The sequence below is a fragment of the Cibotium barometz genome, chromosome 58, assembly GCF_041138505.1.
Source record: "Cibotium barometz isolate CiBa-2024 chromosome 58, ASM4113850v1, whole genome shotgun sequence".
NCBI lineage: Eukaryota > Viridiplantae > Streptophyta > Polypodiopsida > Cyatheales > Cibotiaceae > Cibotium > Cibotium barometz.
In genome coordinates, this window is record NC_141103.1 from 3,643,395 (window position 1) to 3,669,448 (window position 26,054).

At 41.0% G+C, this 26,054-nt stretch overlaps 2 protein-coding genes across 3 annotated transcripts; both read right to left on the reverse strand.

Annotated features, from left to right (window-relative positions):
• Window positions 1-10,515: 10,515 nt before the first annotated feature.
• On the reverse strand, window positions 10,516-13,060 carry LOC147605804 (uncharacterized). 2 transcript variants are annotated; one of them, XM_086792486.1, is made up of 2 exons: window positions 12,916-13,060; window positions 10,516-12,786 (listed from the first exon to the last, which is right to left on the reverse strand). In XM_086792486.1, the coding sequence occupies exon 2, from the start codon at window positions 12,636-12,638 to the stop codon at window positions 10,539-10,541; it is 2,100 nt and encodes a 699-aa protein (XP_086648612.1). In that variant the 5' UTR covers window positions 12,639-12,786; window positions 12,916-13,060; the 3' UTR covers window positions 10,516-10,538. The 2 variants fall into 2 exon arrangements, with proteins under 2 accessions (XP_086648612.1, XP_086648613.1); XM_086792487.1 differs by having other exon boundaries at window positions 12,903-13,060.
• A 10,157-nt stretch (window positions 13,061-23,217) lies between these two features.
• Window positions 23,218-24,992, reverse strand: LOC147605805 (allene oxide cyclase 3, chloroplastic-like). The gene is made up of 4 exons (XM_086792485.1): window positions 24,469-24,992; window positions 24,165-24,307; window positions 23,888-24,031; window positions 23,218-23,768 (listed from the first exon to the last, which is right to left on the reverse strand). The coding sequence occupies exons 1-4, from the start codon at window positions 24,974-24,976 to the stop codon at window positions 23,511-23,513; spliced, it is 1,053 nt and encodes a 350-aa protein (XP_086648611.1). The 5' UTR covers window positions 24,977-24,992; the 3' UTR covers window positions 23,218-23,510.
• Window positions 24,993-26,054: the final 1,062 nt, after the last annotated feature.

A 26,054-nucleotide genomic window follows, 5' to 3' on the forward strand; every position in this document is an offset into this window, starting at 1 on the left:
TTTACTTGATGATGCATAGTTGCCTTACTAAATCTTTACACTTTTGACATCATTCTTCTTTTTATAGTAGCTCTTTACATGTAGGACGAAGCAATCAACCCTTTCTCACCCTACAAGCATGTGTTTTTCAAGCACTGACTCATATCAACAATCTACCAGTACATGTGAGAGCCATGAACCAAATAAAAACCAAATGGAAATCAAAGTGTTCATGGCATAACATCAATGATAGTAAACGCATCATTCGAGAGGATGGTTGTTAGCACACAATCCAACCCTCGTCACTCTCATCATAGCCACGAACCAAAAAAACCAAATAGAATTCAAAGTGTAAATATCATGACATCAAAGATAACAAACACATCATTCGAGAGGATGGAGTGGATGGTTGTTAGCACACTATCTAACCCTCCTCACACTTATCATCCACATAAAAGCACGAGTGTTGATGACGTGCTTGTGTCATCCTTTCATACTTCTTGTTAGAAACCATTCTTTTAGCCTCAGCCTCCGCATAAGAAGGCAATGCACTACAGCGAGACAACAAAAGCACACGTGTCAAAAATACAAAGCCTGCATTGAACCCCAAAATGTTAAGGATATATTTGATATCCACATTTCAACTCATCAACCAAATAGAGAGTGATAGAAAGGACATGGTGAATTCAAACATGAAATTAAGTGCCGGTGTCCAAACTACATGTGCTATGGACAAGACAAATACCCAAGATAAAAATAGTCACCCATTTTCACATACAGTGAACAAGGAACACTCGATATGATGGGAATGTCAGTCTAGTAGAAAAGAACCACATCAAATGTAGCAAAAAGGAGCAAAAGAAGTCAGATAGGGACTGTCAAAGCTTACTAGTCATCATAGGGGTTCACCCCTACATGAGCATCGACCTCATCCTCCAAGTGCTCATCCACTATCATCCTCGAAGAAGAACGTGCACCCGTGTAGCTGTGCAAGTATGGATCTACATGTCTAGAGATGATGTCATCATCTATGTTCAATGAAACACATGATCTCCCTGATTGGAAGCATGCCTTTAGAGTGGGTGCTGTGCCACACCCTAGCTCCAAGACAATACCCTGTGTGGATGACATAGCAGCTCTAAGAAGCATGACAGAAATCTATTCCTCATCTCTAACCCACCTCGGAGCTCCAATCCTCCACCACTGACAGTGCGCTCACTCACTCGCAGGTAATACATAACACATGAGTCCATGGCTCCCATGCGCAAAGCCTCAAACAATGGTCTGTTGTGGCTGAAGCGAAAGTGGGTGCAAACACATCATAGAAGTACGGAACCACGTTTTCAAATAAAGAAACAAGTATAAACTCAACCATGCAATAGAGTCCAATTACTTAACACTATAGAAACATTGACACAACTGACAAAGGGCAAGTCACATTACCTTTATCATGCTGCCCTCTCTTTCAATGTAACCATATGTAGAGTGATGGAAGACCACAATCTGTCGCCAAATCTCCAAGTTCACCTCAGTCTTTCTCACCAACAGAAATATGTATCTCCTTGCCTCTATCTTCACTTTCTTATAGTAATCCTGTATGGTAAAATCGGATGGCAACACAATGCCCTCCAGTATGGACACATAGTCCGCCAAATATCAAGAGCACGTTTCTAGATTTTGTCTAGAAGGAGCTCCCTTAGGAGCCACTTGAGGACACCACACCAAAAAACACACGAAGCCAAGACGCATTCATGAAAAGATACCATTCATATAGCCATTAAAGTTGGAAGATCACATTCTGTACTCGTGGTCACCTTTGAGAAGAGCAAACATAGCTTTTGTAGTCTTGTTTGCTTCAAAAAGTGAAATCCATCGCAACCTCACATTCGTGCACACATCACACAAAGCAAGTAAATTAAGCTTCCCCAATGAAACAAAACTATCTTCACTCCATTTCAAAGAGAGTACTACCTTCTTCCATTCATCACCTAACTTTGGATCCAAAATATTCAAGATCTTCCAAGGCCAAAACAATCTTGAACTCTAGGGTAAAAGCCAATGAATACACCAATGCTATACCTTTCCTATTCTGTCCGAATACTTTTAAGACATACATTGCATGGTAGAAGCCAATGAATACACCAATTCTATACCTTGCCTATTCTGCGGGAATACTTTCGCGAGTAAGGTTTTCAATTTCTTTCTTCTCCAACTTAGCAAACTCCTCATTGGACAATTGACCTTTGAGAGGACCAAGCCTCTTCTCCAATGCATTTTGAAATTGCACCTACACAGACCACATTATGTACACTTTTAAAAAAGAACAACACTACATTAGCTATCCAACATGTGCATGGAAACCTACATTATAAACAAGCTTTCCAAGGTATCCCCGTGTCAAGGGGAACCATGGCTTGACTCCCTTGGTGTTTATCCAATGGATGGCATCTATTGTCTTCACATTCAAGTCGGGAAGCTCTCTCAAAAAATCTTGAGAGTTAGCCGAGCAAATATTTGCAATGTTGACAATCTCGTCTTTGAGTGAGGGAACCACAAGGGCATGCACCGAGAGACTAAATATAAAAACAAAAAGGAAGGCTAAATTTTTAACAAGAATCCCAATGACACACTAAACTCTAAAAATATTACATAACAAAAAATATTGTGCCAAGAGACTTACATATTCATTCTTTGAAGTCCTATTAATAAAGCAATCTCACTGACCTTCCTAGGATCAATGACTGTGCAAAACACTCTCACATGTCCACTCTTTGTGTCAGAGAACTTTTCTTTTATGATTGATGAGCATGCCACTGTCCTATGATTTCCCTCCCAAACATAAAACATGTGTTTGGATAAGATTTTCAGCTCCTCACTATGTGCAATGTCATTTTCAAACTCTGTATTGAAAGCCCTCCACTACTCATCCCAACTCTGCTCAATGTCCCTAAGTGATGTACACAAGGACACTATAAAAAACCCTTTCTCCTCCATGTAACCCTCATGTTGAAAGGTTGCCTTTAGAGAAGAAACATTATCCCGCAATCCACGGACTTTGGCATGTAGAATCAAGCGACATAAAGGGATAGTTGGACAAACTGTAGAGCTCATAATCTTTGTCCTCCTTATGATGTCCTCACCACAAATCATGGTCATGTAACCTTCCTCATAGGCCCCTGGCTCATTCTCAGAGGTGGATACATATGTTACGATTTGAAGGGAAGCCTCTATTGCAATTTGAGTCTCATCCAATTGCTCTTCCCCCTGCTTCATCCATTCCACTGCCATCTCTAGAAGCCTCTTTCAACTTATGAATAGCCGGAGGAACTACAACATAAGAACTCCTAAGAGAATCCATGCCTTTAGAGAAGAAACATTATCAAGCGACTTTGGCATGTAGAATCAAGCGACATAAACGGACTTTGGCATGTAGAATCAAGCGACATAAAGGGATAGTTGGACAAACTGTAGAGCTCATAATCTTTGTCCTCCTTATGATGTCCTCACCACAAATCATGGTCATGTAACCTTCCTCATAGGCCCCTGGCTCATTCTCAGAGGTGGATACATATGTTACGATTTAAAGGGAAGCCTCTATTGCAATTTGAGTCTCATCCAATTGCTCTTCCCCCTGCTTCATCCATTCCACTGCCATCTCTAGAAGCCTCTTTCAACTTATGAATAGCCGGAGGAACTACAACATAAGAACTCCTAAGAGAATCCATACAATAAAAAAGCTCATGACATAACACTTCAAGTTAGCATGCATTAGGGAATAATCAAAGCTTAAGACAACCATGATTACCAACCTAAATCCATGAATGAGACAAGCCATTTGTTGCTTCATTGGTCCTTATGATGCCATGCAGCCAAGGCTCTTGCACAAAGATGATGATCATACTCCAATGCCATAACATTAAAATAATGAAGTTTGTCTACCACAAATTGGAACCACCCCGCAGAACTACCATCGAGACGTAACCCCAGCCTTGTGTAATGTATGTATACATGGTGGCATGCTCTTTGATTTTGTAGAACCCAGCCATCTGAAGGCCAATGCCACAACCATTAGGAAGAAGCCCGCGCCGCCGACTGCTTTACATTGGTTTTGGCCTTGGCACACAGATGGCCTAGCTACCCTTGGATTTATCCTTGGCCTACACATGGCATGGCTAATAGATGATGATTAACAATATGCTACAAAGCTTAATGCTAATCGCATGCACAATAAAGACATTGAGAAGTAGAGAGAAGGAGAAAAGACTTATATATGCAACACAAAGCCACATCTCTCACAGCGCATTTATATTGGCACCCCCAAAATGCATGGTGCCATGCCTCCAATAAGGGTAGGAGGCACATTGAGAAGATCCATGCATAGAGAGAAGAAAAGAAGCTAGTCTCTCACCAAATCACATTAGTTCACCTAGGTATCCTCTCTTCTTGCAAGCAGTGAGCCTCCTTGGCCTTTGGATAACATAGCTGCATCTTCTTTCTAGGTAGCCAAGCCATATGAAGGGTAGGGCCACAACCATTGGGAAGTAGCCCGCGTCGACGTGGCTACTTCCTAATGGTTTTGGCCATGGCCTACAGAGGCTACCCTTGGATTTACCATTGGCCTACACATAGCTTGGCCACCCTTTTTTCTGGTCATGCCCATCAAAACAATCAACCACCTTAGAGTACCACGACCTGCTCGAGAGACAAAGAACTTGAGAGTTGAGCATTCCTTGCTTAGTGATAAAAATACATGAAAAATACTAGCATGCTTTTTTTGAATTGAATAAGAATACACTCCCCAAATAGATAGTGAGTACACCTAGCAATCATGTAATTAATCGGTCTAATTAGTCCTTCAACACTGTGGATACATTAGACCAATATTCCTTTAAAAACATGGCACTGTTGCCAGTAAACCAAGTCAAGTCATGCATAACCCAATCTGTTACATAACCACCATATTTTTTGTCCTTCTATTTTTGAAACTTGAATCGAGAAACATGTTGCTTCTTCTCCTTGCTTAGCATCTAGCCAAGACTTGCTATAAAATGGACTAATCCTAGCAAAGCCATCCATGACTTCACATCTGGTGGCATAAGCATGCCTCTAATCAAATCCTCCTTGCCATCCAGCAAGCCTGCCCATCCCATTCATGACTTCACATCTGCAGCTTCTTTTTGGGTTGCCAAGCCATCTGAAGGCCAAGGCCACAACCATTGGTAAGCAGCCCGCATCGATGCAGGCTGCGTCCCAATGTTTTTGGCCTTGGCCTTCAGATGGCTAGGCTATCATTGGATATAGACATGCTTCCCAAAGTTCATATCAATAAATAAACTTTGGGACGCCAAGCCATCTGAAGGCCAAGGCCACAACCATTGGTAAGTAGCCGACATCGATGCAGGCTGCGTCCCAATGTTTTTCGCCTTGGCCTTCAGATGGCTAGGCTATCATTGGATATAGACATGCTTCCCAAAGTTCATATCAATAAATAAACTTTAACTCAATTACAATTCTTGCACATAGAAACCCTCATCATCGAGAAACAAGCTAAAACTCTTGCTTAGATAGTATTCTTCCTTAGACATTTTGCATGTATGTCTATGTGCATGTATCTTCTACCACACAAAATGTATTGGTGCATGTCTCTGTGCATGTCTATATCCATGGTAGCCAAGCCATGTATAGGCCATGGTCACAACATTGGGAAGTAGCCTGTGTCGACGCAGGCTGCTTCCCATTGGTTATGGCCTTGGCCTACACATGGATGGGCTACCCATGGACATAGACAAGGAAGGGATACCATGTGGATCTCTTTTGCTGCTCAAAAGTTCTACAAGGAGTCAAACATTAGCTTCTACCAATTTTGTTTAAAAGCCACTACCAAAAATTGACCCGTAGATATAGATCCCCATGTTTCCCACTCTATATAATTCACATAGATGGTAGATCTCCCCTACCATTGGAGATGCTTAAAACTATGAGAACTTGAAAGCACTTGTATCAAATGCATTTTGCACTTGATTGTGCTTGCACATGTTGTACAATGAACTATAAGATCTTGTAGAATGGCATTGTGAAACTTTGTGAGCCCATATCCAATAATGTGTTACCTACTACCAATGAATCTTTAGGGTATGTTAGCTTGCCTCATGCAAACCTTCCATAATCATGTGGAACTATATCTTGCTATAGGAGTAGATAACAGTCCATAAACATCTCCTTCAATCAATTGGAAATAGTTCAACCAATCCCTCTTGGACTATATAGACATGCTTGATTGACCCTCTACATCACTATCTTCAAAACATGCTTCAAATAGTACATACCTCCCCAAAGCCTTGTGTAGGCCAAGGCCACACCATTGGTATGTACTATTTGAAGCGTGTTTTGAAGATAGTGATGTAGAGGGTCAACCAAGCATGTCTATATAGTCCAAGAGGGATCATCATCTCAGTTGGTTGAACTATTGGCCTACACATGGCTTGGCTACCATGGATATAGACATGCTACCTTGAACCCCATGATGTGCATCCTTGAACCCCATGATTTGCATTAAGACATGTTGTTTATACACAATGCAAGATATATTTGGAGAAACAATTTAACAAACATTTGCATCCTTGAACCCCATCATTTGCATTAAGACATGTTGTTTATACACAAGGCAAGATATATTTGTAGAAACAATTTAACAAACATTTTAAAAAACAGGGCTGGTGGAAGCGGCCTGCGTGTCGACACGCAGGCTGCTTCTTCCTGCCCCTTTTGGCGTGGGTTGCTTCTAGCCCCTTTTGTTAAATTGAAGAGCAACAAATATGTAGTAGAAATTGCTTCTAACCATGCCAAATCTGGGTGCGATTCAGTGCATGCAAAGGGGAGAATCCGGGTCGATTCCGCACAAGCAAAGGGAAGGTTTAGCGCATGCAAGGATCTTTTGATTTTTTCACAACAATAGGTGATTTAAATGAAAAGGGGAGGTTCAAAAAATACCTTTTGGAAGAGCCCGGATGTCCTCTTTGGAGGAGAGAGTGCCTGAATGCTACGATATATGGAGGAGAGAGTTGCTTGAGAAGGGAGCACAACAGTACAAAGAGGAAGATGAGGTGAAAGAGATAGGAATGTAGGGTCATCATAACTCTTGGGTGGCCTAGTAGTGTCTACATAACTTTTGGGTGGCCGATTAATGTCATCATAACTATTGGTCCCGGTAGTGTCTACATAACTTTTAGGCGGTCATCGCACTCATTCTTGAGAGTTTTTGTGCGTTATTCCTTGCCAGATTCTGTATATTGTGGCCACATTCTCTTTGTAGTAATTGGATCATTCTTGATATACTACAAAAAAAAAAGCCAGCTTGATAAAGCTATTTAAATATCCTTACTTTGGGTATGATTATATTTTGGATTTGATTATTTTTTGATTGTGTTGTTATAATTCGGGAATGATACTCTTTTTATTGTATTTTTTGCAAGATAAAGTTCCTTAATCTTGAAGCAAGACTCCTCTGTGAATGTGCGAGGGATCCTGGGAATTGCTCTTGAGATAATGGTTTGTTTAAACACTAGGTAATCAATCTACCTACCTCTAAGTCAGGGGTGGTTCATCCTGTGCTTGGGTGCTCTTCACTTTCATTGGTGCTATTGAAGACCAATAATGTTTGGCTCCACACAGTGCTAACCAATGCATCAGATGTAGCAAGAGATTGTGCATAGGAGCGTTCAATATTGTCAAATAATGGGTTGTTTTACACCAATTTCCCTAAGCATACGTGCATGAATGTGTTGAGTGAAGGTGTAGAATCACACTTTAGAATAGGGAGATTTTTGCCCTCTAGAAGTTAGGAACGATCGTTCATTCTCAGAGGAACGGATGTTCCTTTGAGCATACGTTCATGAATGTGTTGAGTGGTGTAGAATAACACTCTAGAATAGGGAGATTTTTGCCCTCTAGAAGTTAGGAACGATCGTTCATTCTCAAAGGAACGGACGTTCCTCTCTGTGTGGGTACGAGCATGGCTTAACAAGAACTGTGATGTGACTGTTCTTCTTTAACATGGGGGTACGATTATGGATAGGATTTTAGGAACATATGTTCTCTTGCTAAGGAACGAGTGTTCATAAGTGACGGTTCGAATGTAGGTAGATTGAGGAAAGGACGTTCCCTCAGGGACGGATGCTCTTTAGTCTCTGGAAGGATACATTCGTTGGGGATAGTTTGAGGAATGGGAATTCTTCCACAAAGGAACGTACATTCGATTTGAAAAAAGTGCAGGCGTGAATAGCATGGACAAAGGAGGAATGGTCGTGGGCTAGTCTTAGGTACAACATTCACTCATGGAGGAACGGTTGTTCATTTGTGAAGGAAAGGGTGTTCACTCATAAACTAGCAGACATGTGTCTTAATAGCACCGAAATGGTGTATCTCTAATAGCCGATTCTCAATATTCTCCTGATACAGTCAGCTACACAACATTTATGATCTTTTAATGCCCATTACTCCCATTAATGGATTAGATTTGGAGAGATTCTCAAATTGGAAGTGAGCAGGCATGGCTGACTTCTTTCCACCTTGCTAACTCCCCCACCCCATCTCATTTTCGAAGAGACAGGAGCACCAACCAAGTGCGACACTTCCTACTGTGCGTCGACAACCTCTCACCGATCACGAGAATGCGATTGACTTTGGGAAGGGGAGTATGTTAACCACATATTGGTTAACACATTCTTACGACAACTATGTCCGCACACTTATGTAATGGGGACGCTAACACTATATATTGTAAATCATGTCATTTGATGAGGGAAACACCCTAATGATGCTCCCAATTATAGAACTTCGATGGACAGACAAGAGGACCTTGGTCAGTTGGCTAAACTATAGAGAAAAGCCTTGTAACTATGTTTTGGGTGTCCCAAGTCACTTACTCCCAGGTGGCCTAGTGGGAAAAGGTTTGGAACTATAAAAGCCAATTTCTATTGTTTGTAAGGGATTCTCCCATTTGTGCAATAGAAGTGGAGTGTTCTCTCTCTCCCTCTTTCTTGCAACTCTAATCTAGCATGTGTGGTGTGCTTAGGGTTGGGGCTTGGGAGTGATACAAGAGATGTTGAGTTCAAAGATTGAAATGGCATACCTTGGGCTTATGCATTTTTATTTAGAGATTGAGTTCTAGAAAGAGTCAAATATAATCTTGATTTCTCACTAAAAGTATGTAGGAGAAATTCTAAATACATTTGGCATGAGTGGTTGCACCAATGGAGGTTAATGTAAAGCTTTCTTTGAAATATGCTTCTTCATTTGTGGATATGAAGGAGTAAAGGAAGATGGTGGGAGTTTGATCTTTTTGTGTAGTACACGACCTGACATCACTAGCTTTGTAGTTGATATCCTTATTAAGTTCTCAAATCAGCACTTAGAGAACTACTAGTGGAAGGCAAGGATGTAAGTGGTGTTAAAGTACATCAAAGGTACCATTGGGTATGACATCAAGTAATACCTTGGCCAGATTTTGTGACTCAAATTGGGCATGAGATTGTGATAGTAGAAAATGTATATCTAATTAATGTTTTCCTATTGGTTTAGAATTACATCATATATTTGCAAGAAAGACACTTTCTTCTACAAAGGTTGAGTACAAGGCAACATGCTTTAGTTCATGTGAAGCAGTTTGGTTGAGAAGGATTTTAGGAGACATAGGTGTTGCTCAAAATGGAGCAACATTATTGTTGTGTGACAATTAGAGTTGTATGATGAACTCGATGTTTCATCCTCCCACAAAGCACATTAAGATATAGTATTATTATGTGCAGGAGCTTATCATGGATGGAGAGGTGGAGCTTGTCTACTGCCCAATGATAAAGAATTATGCATATATTTTCACAAAGGCCCTTGGGAAAGATTTGCTAGAGCACCATGTGTGTCTAAATTACCATTAAAACTTCTATGCTTTGTATTGTGAAGATCATGTTTCTGCTATTGTGTTTTCTTACACAATTTGGGATACCAAAATTCTCTAAAGGAAATAGTTAAATATGATTTTACAATCAATAGTAAATTAAACATAAAAGTACCATCCCCATGTGTACTACTTATGCCTTAAGGTTCAAAAAATAATTCAACTTGATTTTACAATCAATATCAATTAAATAAAAAAGTATCATTCCCATGTGTACTAGTTATGCCTAAAGGTTCAATAAATAATTGCACCTATTTTTACATTCAATAAAAACCAGTCAAACAAAAAAGTACCATCCTTATGTGTACTAGTTATGCCTCAAGGTTCAAAAAACTATACATGTGGCCTTGAAAATCGTAAAAATGAAATGCATCATTTTTATATTTTTAAGTTTCAAACTTCAAAACTTGTATATTAAGGTTCTTGCATGGTTATTATAATGTTGGTGAACATTGTCAATAGCTACAATTCTAAACACACATACACAAAGCTTTATCCACTCTAAGATAGAAGCTACAATTGTCAATAGCTACAATTCTAAACACACATACACAAAGCAAGATAGAAGAAAGACTTAATGCATACTATCTTTGGAGAATGAAAACAATCAAATGGATTGAAGATTGGGCTCCAAAACACAGACAACTTTACATTTTGCCCATGTCTTATCACCAAGGGGATGTGATGACCACTTCCATCGACCATGTGTGGGGTTGAAGACAAGAAGCCATGGGTAGAAGCAATTCCAAGGAGAAATAGAAAACCTGAGGAGGCCAGTCAAGCAAACATAATTGTGGTGGCAGATGAGGGTGGAATCGCTGAGGCGATGGAGCACACCACGTGGGCCCCGAAGAAAGTGAGGGGGAGTTCTAGAGATCTCAATCCAAATGGGGACTTTCTCCTTGGGGAGAATTTGTTGGGGTGGTAGAGTGTGGGATGGTGGTTCTTGTTGGGAAGAAAGGACAAGGGGTTGATAATGGTGATGATCACGTTTAAAGTAACGTGATGAAGGTAGAACTTTATTACTAGGGCTAGGGGAATTCCATGAAGTGCCTCCTTTCTCTCTTTGGAGGGTAAGCTTTGCATTGGGTTCTTCTTCTTGATGATGGAGGGTAGTAGTAAGTTTTCCTTTGTCTTCTAATTGCTTGATCTTGGCTTCTTTAAGGCCCACTTGTTTTCTGTCTCCAACAACAAGTACGTTTTGCTCCTGATGATGATTGTGCCTGCTGTTGGTCATCATTGAGCAACCTGCCTCAACATGTTTCTCTTTCTCTTCTTGTTGTTGCTGCTGATCGGGGCTATGGCCATGTTGTTTTCTCAAACCCCAAACCCCAAACCCTTGAACAGAAGCTTGGCGCCCACTATCCACCATGGCCAAGACTGCAGCCAGCATTATCCTGCCATCATCTCCTTTAAAGACTGAAGGGCATGTGAGGCCAATGGGCTGGAGGGATGGGAGAGTAGTTTCTAACCAGGCATTCCCTTCTACATCGTACCAGTATAGCTTCTCCTTGGACGTGTTCCTGTACCCTTCAAAGCGTGGTTTGAAATCACCTACATCAGGGGGCCTACTACCCTCTTTCCAATACCCTCGTCTTGAGTCAAAGACCCTAACATCTCTCATGGGTGTATCACAGACGGCAACCTTGAAGTGTTGTCCATTGTCTTTGCTCCTCCACAAGGCTAGGTCCAAGGTGGTGGGTCTTGACCAAAGGCCTGGGTATGGAGGGGTGGGGAGGAGTTTGTAAGCCCCTGTGAGGGGGTTGAAGACCAGAACTGTTTTGGGTCCTCGCTTGGCCCGCCGGCTGGCTATGCAGCACACAAGACCTCCATGGCTTTTGCAAGTGGAGAATTCACATTGGAATTCTTTCAAAAATGGAAATGGCGGGAGAATCCATCGCTGCATCGAGCGGTCACACAGGCAGAGCTTCTGATCGCCCCTCCTTTCTACAATTAGCCATGGCTCTGGTGAGCTTGTTTGCCATTGCAGCTTGGCGAAGGTTTGTGAACTTATGAGGGAATTCCATGCCTTGCAAACCAGGCGCAGCCGGAACAATTGGGTCACGCAAGAAACCCTTGCTAGAATCTCCTCTCTCAGTTCACTTGGGAGATTGTCATACAAAGAGGGCTCCATGATGATCTTCTTTGATAAACAGCCCACTTTTATACTTGCCCCCATACACCTCGCGTCTGTTGATCTTGTCACCTTTGATGGAGAACCCAGTGCCTCCCTTGTCTCCTTTACTGTCGAAAAACCCACATCTGTACTTGCCCCCCCCATTGTCAATATCTTTGATGAAGAACCCACATCTCGTCTTGCATCCATTCCGACCTTAATTGATGAATCCAGTCTTGCCTCCATTTTCACGTTTGATGATGAAGAACCCACATCTTCACTTTCCTCCATTGCCACCTTTGATGAAGAACCCACATCTTTTCCTGCTTCCATTGTAACCTTTGATGATGAATCCACATCTTGTCCTGCCTCCATATTCACCGAGCCCTCATCTTTTCTTACCTCGGTCACCCCCTTTGGTGAAGAATCTGCATCTTTTCCTGCCTCCATTACAACCTTGGATGAAGAGAACCACTTTTTTCTTGCCTCCACTATCACCTTAGATGAAGAACCCACCACTTCTGTCACCTCTGCTGCTGAAGAACCCACATATTCTATCGACTTCATTGTTATCCCTGCTGAAGAACCCATTGCCAGCTTGAGCTCAGCTCGTATTGAATTCACGCGAAAGAACCCGAATCCATTTTGACTGTTCCTAAAGAACCCCACATTGCCACCCACGTACTCCAATCTAATTTTTACTCTGAAGGGGCCAAATCTTCATCGACTCCCTGTTCACCTGTTGAAGAACCCACGTTCTCCATTGAGATAATTTGATTCCTTTTTAACCTTAGCAGAGTGCACATCTCTAAAGAGCTTCATGAAAAAAGCAACGTGTTTATAATCGACGCAAACCTTCCATTTTTACCTCTAAAAAACAGGCCACATCTTCATTTATCGTAAGGTTAGAAGTGTTTCTCTTTGATTTCTTGACGCCTTTATGTAGAGATGGTGGGGGCTTTTACAGGTTCAAAATGGAGCTAAATTCTCCCAGTCCATTTGCAACAAAGAACGTGCAAAAGGATTTATCATTTAACGGTGCTTTGTTAAAAAAAAAAACACAGGCACAGAGAGAGAGAGAGAGAGAGAGAGAGCGCTTTGGTGCCAATTAATGGATTCGCTTCAGGGAAACCATACTTGTAATGCTAATTGCGTTCTTCAGGGAAAGTGAGGCTAACAAGCACTCAACTTTAAGGTGCCTTGTTTGAGTCAAAAAAAAAAAAACAGTTTGGATGTGAATTGAGACTCGAATTAGGGGTCCCTTAGATGCTTAACTTTTCCCCCTCAATCACGGCTTCTGAAGTAGTGTGCTTTTTGTACATGCCATGCACCATGTAGAAGACTGAATTGATTGTCAATGTGTGTGTGTGCGCGCGCACACCCCACCCGTGGTTGGGTAAACAAATACAAAACCCCACCAACAACATGACACCTTAAAATGTAGTGAACGTGAAGGAAAGGCACAAGCACTAAGGTCTCTTGGACCACTTCCACAAGTTTGGCATTAAGAGAGTTTCACGTTTTCAATTCACGCAAACTTCTAAGGACAAGAGTACAAGCCAACATTTCCTAACTCATGTTGCCCTTTAGCACCTCAGTGAATTGCTTGCTCCTAAAATTACATCATATTCATTACGTGAAAAGGTAATGATGGTTGGTGATGATGTTGAAACATTCAAAAATTGATATTTACAATTTCAAAGTGTTTGTGGTTCCCTTGTACACATTTTGTCGTAACTATCAATTCTTGCAAGTAAGACCATAGAATATTAATAAAGTATGCAAAGATAATGCTTCACAATTGTCACACAAATAAGAAATAGTTAGATAACCTACATAGAATGGGAAAACAATTTTCATTGCTTGAAAAATAAAATAAAATCATGTGATTACTTCATTCATGAGGACTGAAAAAAGCTCCTCTCTCTCTCTCTCTCTCTCTCTCTCTCTCTCTCTCTCTCTCTCTCTCTCTCTCTCTCTCTCTCTCTAGTAATGGTATATTACTATTGGAAAACCTTAGTGCGAGGTGAAAACCCACGAAGGAATATGCATTGTACAATGGCGACGAGTCCAAAAAGGACCCATACTAGAGTTCCTCATCATAAACACTCAAAGAAAAGTGAAAAAGTCTACAAATTAACATCATGGCTCCCATAACAATAATGTAGTGTTTGTCGTTACAAGGAGAGCCTGAAGGAGGAGAAGGTGTCCGACATATGTTGTCCGAACATGAATCGGTTCCAGTTGCTCCAAATTCTCCACATAGCTTAGAACTGTATCTATAAGAAAAACGCAGCATAAGGTCGGAGCGCAACTATCAGCACTCCAACTATCCAAAACTATTTCCCAAAAAAGTGTGTGGGAAATCTAATGTGCAAGCAAGCTAAAACTCTATCCAGGAGCAGTCTAGAATGTGGATAGGTCCAAATAAGGTGTAACACCATCTTAGCCTACACACCGCAATGAGGCATGACGAGGCACAAATATGCTGGGAGTGTAGAAGCACACCCACTAGGAGAACTCCACATATGCATCTCTAAAGGAACATGCATCTCTAAAGGAACATGCATTCTTTCAATGGCAAGACGCTCCTCTAGATCCCTCTTAAACATTTCCTCCACCATAGTAATGGTTTGGTGTCACAGATCATTACATATAGACGTAATCCATGGCGGTGGTTGTAGCCTCACATATAAACTCTTAGCCGATATAGCATCCAAAGGCTCGCCCAAGACTTTCCAGTTATAGCGAGGCCATCATGCATATGAAGCGGCGATATTAGTGCAAAGGGGGACTGCAAGTCACATATCTCATGCCATAAAGATCTATAATGCATACCCAATCCAAAGCTACGTCGAGCCATAGGGAAGAACTTAATGTTTCCAACCTGGTGCACCACATAATGGATCTCAATTATGCTCTTTTTTGCTAAGAAGAAAGCTTATCTTGGCTTCATGAAAGCCAATGGGCGAACAAGAGCTTCAGTCCAACGTATTCTTTCACCCCTTAGCAAATTCCCTTGCACCATGTCACATGCTACAATACTTTTTTCCAGTCTTGAATAAGGTGTGTGTTGTATGGGCAGCCAGGTATCTTTCCAACAAAACAACCAAACACCACCTCCCAGTGTGTAGTAGTCCAATCACCAAAGTCCGAGGATCTCATCCTAACACGCATCTAGCATCCATGATTGAGGCTGTTGATGCGCTACAAAATCTGACAACAACAGAGTAACTTTCTGTGCAAGGACATGTATATGTATGTTGAGGATCATGCATACGGGGAGTGCATAGGTTTGCCATTGACAATAGCATAAGTGCTTTCTTATGGTGTTTTGATTTCCAAAAGATCTCTAATATTTCTAACATAAAGGTATCAATCCAATCCCGCGACCAAAATAGAAGAGGTAAAAAGAACTGAATATATGCAATGAGTATGGATTGCACTATTCTCAAGTGCACATGCAGAGGCCAAGTGGCAAGCTTCCAAAGATACAATTTCCTGTTTATTTGTTGTAATATCCAATCTGCTTATGTATTAGCAGTAGTGTCCCTTGCCAAACGGATATCCCAAATGATGCACAATCTGTGAAGGCTCAATTATTTACCCCGACCATATATGAGCATGTGGAGAGAGAGGTCACGTGTGTGTGCTACTACGCGCTCATCATAGCCCCTATATCTTCAGCGAGAGGCGGTATTCTTCATGAGCCTGATTGTACTTGCTGGGAATTTTTGACGACACTTGTTGCATGTATCTATTATTGCCAAAGTCTCTGCATGCCTACTTGTCGCCTAAATTGCTTCCTTCTGTGACCCTGACTACCCTGCATCAGCTCTACGGATGCCAATCTACAGGCCTATTTTGTTGCCTCGATTAACCCATCCTTCTTCCTCTCTGTAAGAACATATTAGGGAGTTTGGGAAAATCCCAATTCCCATTTTGCAAGATCAAAAACTGGGGGGCACGGTAAATCCTTTTAAGATTTTGTCAAAAATCCCCTCATGTGATATCATTGGAAAGCTCTTGAAGAGTAGGTTCTAAATCCACATTCTTTGACAAATTTGGAATTTGTATACTCAAGATACACCAAAAATTAGATTGAAAAGAAAATTCCCAAAGTAATGTGATTTTCCCAAACTCCCTAATATGGTCTTCTGTGTTTTCTCCTACCCACCAGTGCCTCTGTGTGTGTGTATGTGTGTGTGTGTGTGTGTGTGTGTGAGAGAGAGAGAGAGAGAGAGAGTTGGGTGTGAGAGAGATTGTATGTGTGTGTATATACTGTGTGAGCAGTCTCCCTTTTATGTCTACTTCTTTTATGTATACTGTGTGAGCAGTCTCCCTTTTATGTCTACTTCTTCTTCGAAGCAGATTTTCTCCTACAAATGCAAGAAAGAGATGGGGAATCGGGTAGATTAACATGGTCGATGTTCGAGAGTTTGTCAGAAGAATTTGATCAAGCAAGGAAGACATGGGAGGCTCCCTTGCCAAACCTCAAATTTTAGATTCCACCATAGGATCTCATGGTGGACACAATGAAGCAATATGTGCAAAATGTAGTCATTTTGTTTTCCTATGACAAGATACCTTTAGCCTAAGATGTGGCTAAGTGGATAGTATCCATCCTCAAAAAACATGTGGCGAAGGGAGTTTTCTTTGGTGCCCCGCGAGTTGCATCAATGATTGCATACTCTTCTCCTCTTTGTGTAAGTTAAAATGATTACAAAAATGTATGGGAATGATAAAGAGCAGGTAGAGGTTCAAGGTAATGCAAGCAATATGCAAGGGAATGATGAGAATCCCTGATAGCAAGAATTTTTTCCTAAACCCAGTTTTCTCCCAAAACCCTAATGCCCTTGGCCGAATTGATAAAAAAATGCATGATTAAATATAAGTGATCAAGGGGAGAAGGATTATAGATTGAAAACTCAAGAAATCACCCCATAAGCCCTTATTTTAAAGGCAATTCCCAAAACCCTACTTCTCTCAAAAGAAACCCTAAAATTATGATCATTATTGCAAATCAATGATATGAGAGGGTAGAGGAGAAATAGCACCATGGATCTCAAAATTTTTAAGTGAAAATCCTAATTTTGGCAAGAAATCCCAAATCCAAAGTAGCCAAGAAACCCTAATTTCTTATCAAGAATGCAACAAGGGTGGCATTTATGATCATCTTGCAACATAAGTCACTCCTAACCCATCATCATGCCTCATACTCTCTAGCCTCCACACACACACACACACACACACACACACACACACACACACCTTTTTTTTTAGTAATGATATATTATTATTGGGAAACCTCACTACGAGGTGAAAACCCATGAAGGAATATGCACTGTACACAATGGCAATTCCGAAAAAAAGGACCCATACTAGAGTTCCTCAGAAATAGTCAAAGAAAAGTGAGAAAGTCTACAAGTCAACATACTGGCTCGCATAACAACAATGCAGTGTCTATCTTGCAAGAAGAGCCTGAAGGAGGAGAAGGTGTCCAACATATGCTGTCCGAACATCAATCAGTTCTGGCTGCTCCAAATTATCCAGAAAGCCCAGAACCGTACCCAAGAGAAGAACATAGCATAAGGCCAGAGCCGTACCCAAGAGAAGAACATCGCATAAGTCCAGAGCATAACTATCGGCACTCCAAATTATCCATAACTGTTTTCCAAAAAGGTGTGTGGGAAATCTAATGTTCAAGTAAGCTAAAACTCTATCCAGAAGTAGTCTGGAATTTGGACAGGTCCAAAGAAGGTGCAACACTGTCTCAATCTGCACACCACAGTGGGGGCATAATGAGGCACAAATATGCTGGGAGTGTAGAAGCACACCCATTGGGTGAACTCCAAGCATGCATCTCCAAAGGAACATGCGTTATTTCAATGGCAAGATGGTCCTCTAGATCCGTCTTAAACATTTCCTCCACCATAGTAATGGTTTTTGTAAGTGCCACATATCATTATATATAGACGTAATCCATGGTGGTGGCTGCAGCCTCACATATAAATTCTTAGTTGATATAGCATCCAAATGCACCCCTAAGACTTTCCAGTCAGCCAGGCGATCATGCATATGAAGTGGCGGTATTGGTGCATAAAGGGGGACAACAACTCGCATATCTCATGCCACAAAGGTCTATAATGCATACCCAATCCAAAGCTACATCGAGCCATAGGGAAGGACTTAATGTTTCCAGCCTAGTCCACCACATCATGGATCTCAATTATGCCCTTTTTTGCCAAGAAGAAAGCTTTTCTTGGCTGCGTGAAAGCCAATGGGCAAACAAGAGCCGCAGTCCAACGTATGCTTTTAGCCCTCAGCAAATTCCCTTGCACCATGTTACATGCTGCAATACTTTTTTCTAGTCTTGAATAAGGTGCGTGTTGTATAGGTAGCCATGTATCTTTCCAACAAAATGACCAAACACCACCTCCTAGTGTGTAGTAGTCCAATCTCACCAAAGCCCGAGGATCTCATCCTAACACATATGGCCGCTACCATCCATGACTAAGGCTACCGATGTGCTACGAAATCTGACAATAGAGTAGCTTTCCATGCAAGGACATGTATATGTATGTTGAGGATGTTTAGTCCACCATGCATATGGGGTACTAGTACATTGATTTGCCATTGACAATAGCCTGAGTGATTTCTTATGATGTTTTTATTTCCAAAAGAACTTTAATATTTCTGACATAAAGGCATCAATCTGATCCCACGACCAAAATAGAAGAGGTAAAAAAACTGAATATATGCAATGAGTATGTATTACACTATTCTCAAGCGCACATGCAGAGGCCAAGTGGCAAGCTTCCAAAGGTACAATTTTCCTCTTATTCACTATAATATCAAGTCTGCTTGTGCATTAGCAGTAGTGTTCCATGCCAACGAATATCCCAAATGACGCACAATCTATGAAGGCTCAATTATTTGCCCCGACCATATATGAGTATGCGGAGACAAAGGTCGCCTGTGTGTGTGTTGCACAGTTATCATAGCCCTACGTCTCCAACGAGGCAGTATTCGTGAGCTTGACTGTACCTACTGATAATTTTCGACGACGCTTATTGTGTGCCAAAGTCTCTACAGGCCTACTCGTCACCTAAATTGCTTCCTTCCATGACCCTAACTACCTTGTATTAGCTCTACGAAAGCCAATCTACGTGCCTATTTTGTTGCCTCGATTGAACCATCCTTCTTTCTCTCTACGGTTTCTCTTGCCCAGTGCCTTTGTGTGTGTGTGTGTGTGTGTGTGTGTGTGTGTGTGTGTGTGTGTATGAAATCTCAAGAAAGAGGCTCAAATCTCACGCAAGAAGCTTCAAAACTCCTCCAAAGTTTTCAATGACTTGATTAGTAGCAACTATCACTTGTTTTGGAGCACGAAAATCATCAAATTGTTGCCTCTTCTCCACAAAAAACGTGCACAACATTCGCAGCCTCAAAATTGGCACCCTTCTCTTGCACGTATGCTAATTTATGTGTAGGTCTTCCACTCCCCAATCCTTTCCCTAAGTAAAGTCAAGCTATAGAGGCAAGAGTGGTGAGAAATAGCCATGGGAAAACATCAACAAAAAGACGTAGAAGAGGGAAAACGTGAGCAACAAATTTTTCCCCAAGTCTTGACCAAAATTTTACCCAAAATTGGTCCAGTGCTCGAAGTTTGCTCCAAAACCTTTGAAAACCTCACAAGTGAACAAAAATCTTGCAATTCCACCATCTTCTCCCATCAACATCAAGAAAACCAAGAAAATGTAGGAAGAAGGGATGCAAGAAACCAAGAAACTACCAAAATCATATCCTGCACAAGCCATATCTTATGGTATCACTTGAGTGTAAGGGAAAGGGTTTTTGGAAGGGGAGACTTAAGCTTATAAGATAGGGGTGAGGGGGATTTATGGTGGCCGGGGGGGAACAAGGGAGTAAGGGAAAATGAAAGTAGAGGTTCGTTTCTTCTTGTAGTTTACAATATGTGATCTAGTGGTGTAGTTTGAAAACTTTATTAGTTTACTACTCTTTTAAGCTAACCACAAATGGAACAATTTTTGGAGCGTACATGTAGGTCTTTGTGCTTCTAGAACTTACATCCATGCTACTTACAAGGGATGCAATGTGTCACATGTATAACATCAATATCTGATATTTGATTTTTAAATCTTAAATTGAAGTTCATAATTGGAACTCATATGCTTAGAAAGGGGTATATTTTTATTTAAAAGAAACTTAAATAGGGGGTTTTTATGAGGTTCATGCATGCAAGTAACGTCCCCTTTCTATGGAAAGTGAATTCCCCAAAAATCACATGTAGATACCTATTTTCTTACAAATTTCTTGCCCAAATGCATAAGAAAGCTCCGAAAATCAAAATCAAAGCTCTGATACCAATTGAAATGGAGAATCACTAATGTAAGATTAAGCAATATTAAGAAGCTAAGATATGGGATAAATCATTATATAGATTAGCATGCAATTAAGAATCACACACATATCACACATAATGCCTAAGTGATTAAATCTCCCACCATGAGAATGGAAATAGCCTTCCATAAGCCAAAGTGGTAGCTCAAGACTCCAAGGTTCATTCAAATGTCAAATGATCAAAAGATACAAATGAAGGTCCATGAGTCCCTTTTATAGTTGAGCCCCTGCACATGCCCTAAATAAGGTTCCTACTTCACTGATGTGACCAGTCATTTAATATTTTCTAATAAATTAACGTTGGACTAAATCCCTAGCTTAAAGCCTATGCATAATCAAGCTCTCCTAGTTAACTTCCTTGGGAGACTTAGTCCAAACCCAACCCTTCACCAAATCCCTCAAGAAGGTAAGGTGCATTGGCTTCTCCTAATGTTTGTACTAATCACTCCCCATGCATGTTGTTAACCTTTTGCCAAGCATAGTTAATTTTTTATTCCTTCCCAAACCTAGTGAAAATCTATGCAAAATTGTACCCTCCCTTGTGAGCATCTACTCCACATGTTTTGTCTACCCCATTAGTGATGGGATTTCTTGTGTAGTGTTAGCTTAGGTTTTTTCTTGTTTTTATTAATCTTGATTCATATAGGTTTATAGCTCCCATATGTAAACTACAAGCTTATAAAAAAGCTTATCTTTCATGCTTGTTAAAAAAAAAGGGTTTCTCACTTTTTCTTGTGTAATTTAAGCTTGGATACTTAAAGTGATTTTTGATATTTTGTGTATGTTTATCTTGTGTGATTAAATCTCACTTATTTATGAGGTTAAAACCTCGTCAAGTATAGTACGTAGCCTAGCAATAAGAATTACAGAGGTATCTAAGCCACCCGCTTTGGTTGTTCTTCATCTCCATGCTATTGAAATCTCTATCATTGGTGGAAGGTCCTCTATAACCCCCAAGATCTTTGATTAGCATTTATGTATCCATTGTTTGAAAGGATGTTCAAGGTACAACCACATAACTAGGACCTCCAATATGTTAACTCCATGGATTTGTTCTCTTCAAGGAAGTTTTCTTGGCCAATTTGAGCTATGTTGTTGGACTTGTGAGTCAGTTTATACATATAATTGGCCAGTAACCCAATCTATCGTACTAGGACGAAGCACATTCAGGTACATTATCTATTTGTCACAAAGAAGGATCTAGACCAAGAGAGATCGATATATGTCAACACAAAGAATCAAGTGACTAACATCTTCAAGAAGCCATTGCATATAAAGAAGCTCCACAAGTTTAGAAGCTTACTTGGAGTGTAAAATGTAGAGCTAAGCTCGAGGGAGAGTGTTCAAGTATCGAGCTCAACTAGTGCTATGGACATTCATGATCTGCTTGAATGCTAGCTTCTTCACCATTCACACCACTAGCAAGGTTGGTGAGATTATGGATAACATGCTGTCAATGGTTTACAGGCTGTGTGACAACCACTTTGTGTCCTATAGTTATGGCATAGTTATAGCACCAACTCATGTAGTCGGATTCATACTATGAAATGACCTTTGTAAGTTATAGTAGAAGAGTACTTTCCCTTATAGTGTACTCTTATCTTTTATGATATAGTTGTAGAGAATAAAAGAGAATAGAAAAAAATTCAACCATCTATCTCTCATAAGTACTTGTCTACTCTTGTGTATGTGTGTTTGCTTGCAAGGGACTCAAGCCATCCTCTCGCCCACATTCTTCTCACGCATGGAGTACCACATGCTTGCTCTTATGAAGGAGTACCACCATGGAAGCTTACTTGAAGTAAGAAGATGATTAATGTTTGATTAGTAAATATTAGATGCATGACTAAGCTCATAGTTGTCTTATATGCTAGAGCTCTATTTCACACTTCATTATTAATTGTCAACCTTGTGGCCTTTTGCTCTATATCCACACCATTTATCCATGCCCCATGGCCTTTGTGACCCATATATCCTAAGCTCATATGCTTTTTAACATGGATATTGATTCCACCATGAAAACACAAGTCTATAAAAGCTAAACAAGGATCGTGAGGTAGTACGACATTAACATGAGATTGAGAAACTCAAGCAACAACTTTCCAAGAGTGCAATAGAGCTTCAACAATAAGAGAGCAAGTAGCTAGCCACCTGAAGGAATGTACTCAAAGGGATGAAGTGGCCTAGAAAAAACATGAAGTGGCTTAGAAAACACATAAAGAGATAGATGAACAGATTGCCCAATTCAAAGAGGAGCTAACTACCATAACACTAAGCAAGGCACCAGAGAGAACTAAGGAGATCGAGAAAAAGGTTGGAGCAAGTACCAATTTAAGCTGTAGAAAAGTATCCTATTACTTATTTTATTCTCCTACTTTTACATCACCAACACTATCTTTTCTATAACATCATATTAACTGCACAAAGCCCCTCATCTCTAATCACTTCCAATGTATCATTAATCATATTAATCGCACAAAGTCCTTAATCTCTGATTACTTCCAATGCATCACCATGACCTTTTTCCATGAAGACCTTACCTTGAAAAAGCCTAAAGCCATATTCCGCATGACAGCGCACCCAATATTTATCCACTTCCAATCCTGGATGCCACCACCCTAAACATTGAGGTGGAGGGATTGAGTTGGAGTGCCCAAAGGCCCTAACACCTGAGCACTAGCTTCCCGAGGAATCCTCTAAGGTAGCTTTAAATGGTTCCAAACATAAGGATATAAGAGAGACCTAGGCATTTACCAGTACAAAATTTATTTAGAAATATATACACATACTCTTTCAGAGTCTCTTCCCCAAAAAAAAAAAAAAAAAAGGCCATGGCCTAGGGCAAGCCTCTAATCTGTGCCATCACAATTTTGCCAATGGCCACTTTAACAAAATGAATGACAAATAAAAAAGCTTTAATAATTTAGAACACAATAACCCAAAAGAGGGTTGGTGCCATCTGAAGTCTCAACTCTCAACAACCCCCATCAGCATCGTTGGCTTTGAAAAAATCCCACATGATGATGAGTACTTAACCTGGGTTTAATCCGTGTAATTAGGTAGAGCAGAGCCTGGTCTTGCACGTGCTGCTGCAGAGGAGGGCTTCGCTGAGGGGGTTGGAGGGACAGGTGTACGTGTGAGCTCCTCAGGCAATTCATCAATGCCTTGCAAATAGAAAGTGTAGAAAACCTTGGTAGGATAGGTGATTTGGTGAAGCTTCACTGTCCCATAGACCCCAGTAAAAATGCCTGAACCTCCCGTGACTGCCAGGAAGGAGTCTTCAAAGGTTAGGTAAGAACCCTGTGTAAGAGCCAGCCACCTTGTGAGTAAAATCATGAATGCTGAGCATTTAACACAAGTACTCTTGGACCACTTTATTTACACAGTTGCATGCATGTTTTGTAGGATATCCGACCGACCTGCACCGAGATGTGGCCGTAATCACCGAAATGGAAGCTATAAGAAGCCTCGTAGCGATGCCCCTTCTTTTCTGGATAGTATTTGATGAGTATACATATCCCCGCAGTGATACCAAGCCTCATTTGCAGGGAGCCATCGTAGATCTGATTTATGAAAACCAACAAATTTCTTTCTTCTTGAAAATGTGGACCGCATAATGCTACATTATCCAAAGATTAAGCTCAAATCTTCTTCTTTTAAAAAAGAAGAAGAAGAAGAAGATGTGTGGGTGTGTACCTTGTTTGTGAAAGGAACAAGATCGCCCAAAGCTCCAGCAGGCAGGCCTCTGCTGAAGTCAACCTTCAAGCTGAAAGGCAAGTACGCAGGGCTGTTGCGGTCCCCCTCATTGATTTCATACACACACATCTCTTGCACACCCCCTGGTTAAACAAGAGGCATTTTACTTACATGAAAAATCAAAAAGAGCGCGCGCGCGCACACACACACATGGATATTAATTTCCTACACAATATATGTTTGCACATCAGAAGAAATCAAAGCCGCCCCATCAAAAATAAAACTTTAGAGTTCTCAGTTACACCTGCAGCTTTGCTGGATCTGTGTGATGTTCGAGGTAATGATGTGTTCTTGGAGGTTTCGATGTGCGCACAGCGTGGCCGCCTCATTATGCGATTAGGGACTAGTAAGGTGTGGAGCTTAGTAGGAAAGGGCTTTTTCGTAAGTGGCAATAGAGGGGCCATTTGGTTCCGAAGTGTCACACGTTGAGGGTGCGCAGAAAAGGCATGAGGGACTGCAGAGCTTGTTGAAGCCATAGGGGTTGCGTTAGCCATGGATCTACACAAACAAACTACTACGGTATGGGGGAGACAGAGAGATCTGTTTTCGGGTGGGGTGGGGTGGAGTGAGGGATGGGATGAGATGGGATGGGATGGGATGCAAAGAGAGAGAGAGAAGTACTCTGGAGGAAGGTTTCTTCTGTTTTGGGGTGGGGTGGAGTGAGGGATGGGATGGGGCTCCAAAGAGAGAGAGAAGTACTCTGCGATGTGAGAAGAGAGAGAGAGAGAGAGAGAGTGTGTGTGTTTTCGCATACAAAGCGAAGGTTTGCTGTGAAAAACAGACAGTACATATTTATCTCAACGAAGAGGGCCACAGTTTTCTTGACCGACTCCGCGACGGCGCTTCTCATTTTCTTATTTTGACTCTTGACCCTTCACGTGTTCTCTCAAATGTGTGAAAATCAATGCGCAGATTAATCAACCAAACCTTATTAGGCTTATTTTCAAAGGTGCGTTCCTTTTGAAAATTAAAATGGACTTTGACGTCTTCTTCTATGGGCCATTTCTTTTTTTTGACATTATCTCAAGATTCTTTTCTCATCCATGTGAGGTTTGGTTTCCTTTCAAACCTCATCAAGATTACGGTAGCCCACATAAGGAAGAGTTCCCACATTAACCACGCCCTTATTGCTCGAAGGTAACAAAGCTTCGAGTTTGCAACTCTGCTAAACTTGGCGGAGTTGAGTTTTTGCTTTGAAAACAAAGCCTTGGGGCCTTTCTAGGTCGTTTTCGTGCTTCAGCTACATTTATTAATGCTTTGCAACAGGGGGGGTTGTTTAAATGATGCTCCCTCTATGAGAACTTCACCTAATATGTGCTTTCAACTACCATGAGCATGATAGAGGGATAGAAGCAATGTTTCAGACAGGTGTGCCTCAGCTTGAAATTAAAAATGGCAAATTGAGATTGTAAGGAAAAGGGATTGAACCGATTGAAAAAAAAATTACAAAAATAGTGTATTTTTCTCAAAAAGTAGCGTTAGCGTTAGCGTTAGCGTTAGCGTTAGCGTTAGCGTTAGCGTTAGCGTTAGCGTTAGCGTTAGCGTTAGCGTTAGTGTTAGTGTTAGAAACAAAAGAGTATAATAGGTTGCAAGAGACCTTGGAGTATAGGGATACTCAGCTATATTGGCAACCTAGTCCAGCTCGGTTTGCCCAACCCCTCAATGCTCTCTCTATCTATCTATCTCCTCTCTCTCTCCCCTTATGTGCTCTCTCTCTTTCTCTCCCCCCTCTCCCCCCTCTCTCTATCTCTCCCTTTTACCGATTGCCTTTATGCAAACACAAAACTCTCCTTAGAGTGCTTTCCTCGTCTTCTTCTTCTTTTTCTTCTC

Coding starts and splice junctions, on each gene's coding strand:
- LOC147605805 (XM_086792485.1), bottom strand. CDS start 24,976: ATGCGAAAACACACACACTCTCTCTCTCTCTCTCTCTCTTCTCACATC. Junction 24,308..24,468: donor CAGATCCAGCAAAGCTGCAG/GTGTAACTGAGA, acceptor TTGTTTAACCAG/GGGGTGTGCAAGAGATGTGT. Junction 24,032..24,164: donor TTGTTCCTTTCACAAACAAG/GTACACACCCAC, acceptor TTCATAAATCAG/ATCTACGATGGCTCCCTGCA.
- LOC147605804 (XM_086792486.1), bottom strand. CDS start 12,638: ATGGGTTCTTCAGCAGGGATAACAATGAAGTCGATAGAATATGTGGGT.